The 4157-nt window shown below is 29.6% G+C and overlaps 1 protein-coding gene across 1 annotated transcript; it reads right to left on the minus strand.

Annotated features, from left to right (window-relative positions):
* Window positions 1-682: 682 nt before the first annotated feature.
* Window positions 683-2610, minus strand: LOC112693155 (cryptochrome-2). Its single transcript, XM_025568092.1, has 2 exons — window positions 2519-2610; window positions 683-2414 (listed from the first exon to the last, which is right to left on the minus strand). The coding sequence occupies exon 2, from the start codon at window positions 2392-2394 to the stop codon at window positions 784-786; it is 1611 nt and encodes a 536-aa protein (XP_025423877.1). The 5' UTR covers window positions 2395-2414; window positions 2519-2610; the 3' UTR covers window positions 683-783.
* Window positions 2611-4157: the final 1547 nt, after the last annotated feature.

Below are 4157 nucleotides of genomic sequence, written 5' to 3' on the forward strand. Positions count from 1 at the left end.
TGTCACTGGACGACCTCTTCAATTCACGCATTTCATGCAAAATAATATTAGTGTTATATATAAGTAGGAACTATTGTAAATACTTATATTTATTATTAATCACTTATATTATTGTTTATTTCTATACTCCTTTGTGCTTATTGTGCACAATACACACTTATTGTGTGTTATTTATAACCATATGCGTACAGATTGTATAATTTTCTAATTAATAAATAAAAAAATAAAAAAAAAGTAATTAGATGATTTTTCCAATCGATGTAACAATTATGAAACTTTAAGAGTATCTACTTCAACTAAATGACCATACAAATTATACTGTATCTAAAGCCTAAATTTTTCACATCACCTACAACTCATAAAATAAAAAATTATTATTATGAGATGCCACGTGAAGAATTATTGTGTAATTCTATTTTAAAATGTGATTGACTATTGAACAAACAACAAAAACTCGATAAAAATAATTATGTACAAGAAATTACATAATAAAAATAATACCTTGTAAAAATATAAATACTTTATTTTGTATTAGGACGGAGAGCAAGAAAAAATTGTATAAATTAATTAAGTTAGTAATATTGCTAATATAAAATATAAAAAAACTTTAAATACAAATATTTTAAAAATAAAATATAATATACAATTACAAGAACAATAAATTTAGTATTTAATCATTCAATAAATATATTATAACACAACTATACCCCCAAGATAGTGCATTAGATTATAAGATAATTTAGAAACTATTTATGTAAAACAAATGAATAACTAAGGAAAAAATCATTTGAATTTAGCTTTTTTTACAACTTTTTTGTCTGGAGTCAGTGTATCACCTGAATTTTTAGTAGGACTTTTACCAGCTTTATTATTTTTATAGGCCAATGACATTTTAGTTATATTATTTTTGTAGACATCTTCATGTATTACCACTCGTTTAGGATAATGTATTCCAATCATACAACCGGCTCTCTCTTGAAGTGCCTTTGGTGCCAGCCAAGGTTCATAAATGTACTGATCTGGATATTTGGTCAACTCTGGTATGTATTTTCTAATGTAATCACCACTCTTGTCAGTTTTTTTACCAAATGCAACTGGACTATAAACTCTAAAAAACTGATGAAAAAATGCTGATGCTGATAACCACATCCAGTTGCCAGCATTCATTGACCAATCTGCATCAAGTAATAGTTCTTCAAATACAGCCAATCCTTTTTCCCATGATATCCATAAGTCTCCCCGAGTTAGAAAACATGCAACAGCATGCCTGGCTAAGTGATGTATCCAACCTTCATGTCTGAGTTGTCTCATGATGGCATCGATGAATGGATACCCGGTCTTACCATTTGTCCATGCTTCTAGAAGCTCAGGATTATCATCCCATGGTACCTGGCAACATATAGAATTGCCAGCCATTTTATCAAAATTAGGGGTAGCAGCTCCAACTGTGTAATAAAATTCTCTCCAATATAATTGACCGATAAGAGATACAGGAGGTTTTGAATGCGAACTATTTCCGATGGTTTCTATTAATCTATAGTAAAAATGACTAGCTGACAAACATCCAAATTTCATGTATGGACTTAGTACAGTAGTGCTAGGTTTTAAGCTATTTGGTGATGTATTTGGTTTTTCAAATTTACAAACCCATGACTTATTTTTCATGCATTCTTCTAAACGTCGTAAAGCTTCTTTTTCTCCTCCTGGGTATAAACAAGATTTTAGGTCTTGAGGGTTAAAGCCCTTCAATGTTAGCAATTCATCTACTGTTGGAACATCAAATTCATGATTTTTTAAATCATCATCTAGTAGACACTCTAATGGTAGTTTATCTGGTGCAGGTAGTGGTCGCCGAGGAGGTGGCATTGAACCAACAACAGATACAAATTTCTGATAAGTCATTGGAACTTTACCCATATTTGCTCTGATCACTAGTTCAGTATTATAAATAGTATGTGAAACTTTTTGATCAACTTTGACTCCATGTTGTCTTGCCAAATTTTCAACTTGTTCATCTCGTTTACGTGCATATGGTTCAGTGTCTAGCTCAAACGTTAACAACTTCACATTCCATTTTACAAACAAATCTGGAAAGACTTCTTCAGGTATTCCTCGAATTATATACAAACGGGTACCTAGTTTCCTCAGACTAAGATCCAAATCCACTAAACTTTGCTGCAAGAACCTCCAGCGGTTCATGCCCGCACGTATGTATTTACGAAAGTAAGGATCTAATATGTAAATTGGTTTGAGTTTGTAGTACTCACCATTACTATTTTTCGACTCATATGCCAATTTAAATGCAGGGTTGTCGTGCAAGCGCATGCCTTTTCTAAACCAGTGAACACTTGTTCCAAATTCATTCTTAGTGCCCATATTGTATTTCATACACATACAAGACACTCATGGACAATCTATACAGAAGAAACTAATATAATCACGATAATATTATTACATAAATATATATATATATGTATTTATACGCGGACGAATGCATCACGTGCAATTGATAACTTACCTAAGAGTGATTGACTTCAGAATTTTGAGTTAGTTCAGAATGATTGTTATTCAAATTAAACGATTTCTACATTCATTATTTTTATATCAACATAGATTACACAATTTTATGTAATCTGAGATATGATGGGTGATAAGCTTTGATAGTGATAATCTGATAACCATGAACACGATAAAGATACTGATCACGATTTAAAATATACTAATATGAAGTGATATTAATGATCTTATCCATATTTCCGTCGCAGAACTTAAACTTTACAACACTATATTTTTTCTTCTTCTTAACATTTAAAACCAAACGTTTAAAATTGATTGAAACTAAAATTCACAATACGCATAGGATAAAACATATAATATATATAAACTACAGTTTTATCTCGAATATTTTAGTAGCACTTAAGGAGTAACTGACTTAAAATAATCCATTGAATTATTAGTTCTAATTCGGAATACAAATCAGTTCCATTGAAATTTCTGAATATTTCATTGACAAGTTTTTTGGCAATTTGCTCACATCTGATTTCCTATTGAATAAATTATTTGCAGTTAAAAATATAAAATATAATACAATATTATATCCCCAACTAAAAATAGAAATCGTATCAATAGCTAAATAAAATGTTCTTTTTAATTCTTATTCGTCATTTGGAGACTCGTCAAAAATTATTTAATACATTTTGAACGTTTTTCTTCAAATTGTGTCGGTATTTTCATAGATAAAGCTGCTTATTTCGCCTTTTCTATCAAAATCTCGAACTTATTATTTCTAATATTTTTTATAAAAACACTAATCTTTTTTTATGAAGATTTAGCTTCCTACTTCTTTCACTGACTAAAACAAAATTATTAAAATTACAAAAATACTCAAATACGATTATGGTTTACAACTTGATTATTATAGTTTATTTGTAATGTAATGATAAAATAATAATCTGCATGGTCTGAGTCCGGGCCTAGTTTATTTTATTTTGTTTTATTTGGAAATCTATTTTGATAGAACCACCTATGACAAAGATCATCAGTTACGTTTTTTACATTTTTTCAATACACTTAGGCGAATCGATTTTTCAATGCAATTTTTTATAATACAAGGCAACTCCGAAGAAACTCGCAAGAACAAAATAAATCCTATACCACTAAATGCCTATTAAAAAATCACTATAGTGCCTATATTTTAAATCAATTAAGTATGTTTTCGTTTTAACTTCTGGCCTGAACCTGTTTCGTCAAGCTCTATAGGCTATGGTTCTTAGTGGATCAGGAGAAAATTTCATTGAACCCCCAACCTTGAATGATCGACAAAGTGACTATGATAAGTTTTGCACAAACAGGATTGTTTTAGGTTTTAAAAAATAAAACATTATAATAAGTGCAGGGTTTAAAGTGTAGGAATAAATTAATGATTAATGAAAAACGAAAATAAATAGTAGCTCGACATCTATATAAAAAAAAACTGACATATTAAAAAGCATATCTCCCTTTTAATTCTATACAAAAGCAGTTTGAAGTGGGTTCAAATTATTTGCACTAAAAATACATGAACACAACATGTGTATTTATATCCATATATAGGTATGGAGGTACCAAAACGCACAGAATTTTTTTCAGAAGTGAGCAAACCAATATTATCATATAAT

The sequence above is a fragment of the Sipha flava genome, unplaced genomic scaffold (genome assembly GCF_003268045.1).
Source record: "Sipha flava isolate LNK unplaced genomic scaffold, YSA_version1 81_pilon_pilon, whole genome shotgun sequence".
NCBI classification, from domain to species: Eukaryota; Metazoa; Arthropoda; class Insecta; order Hemiptera; family Aphididae; genus Sipha; species Sipha flava.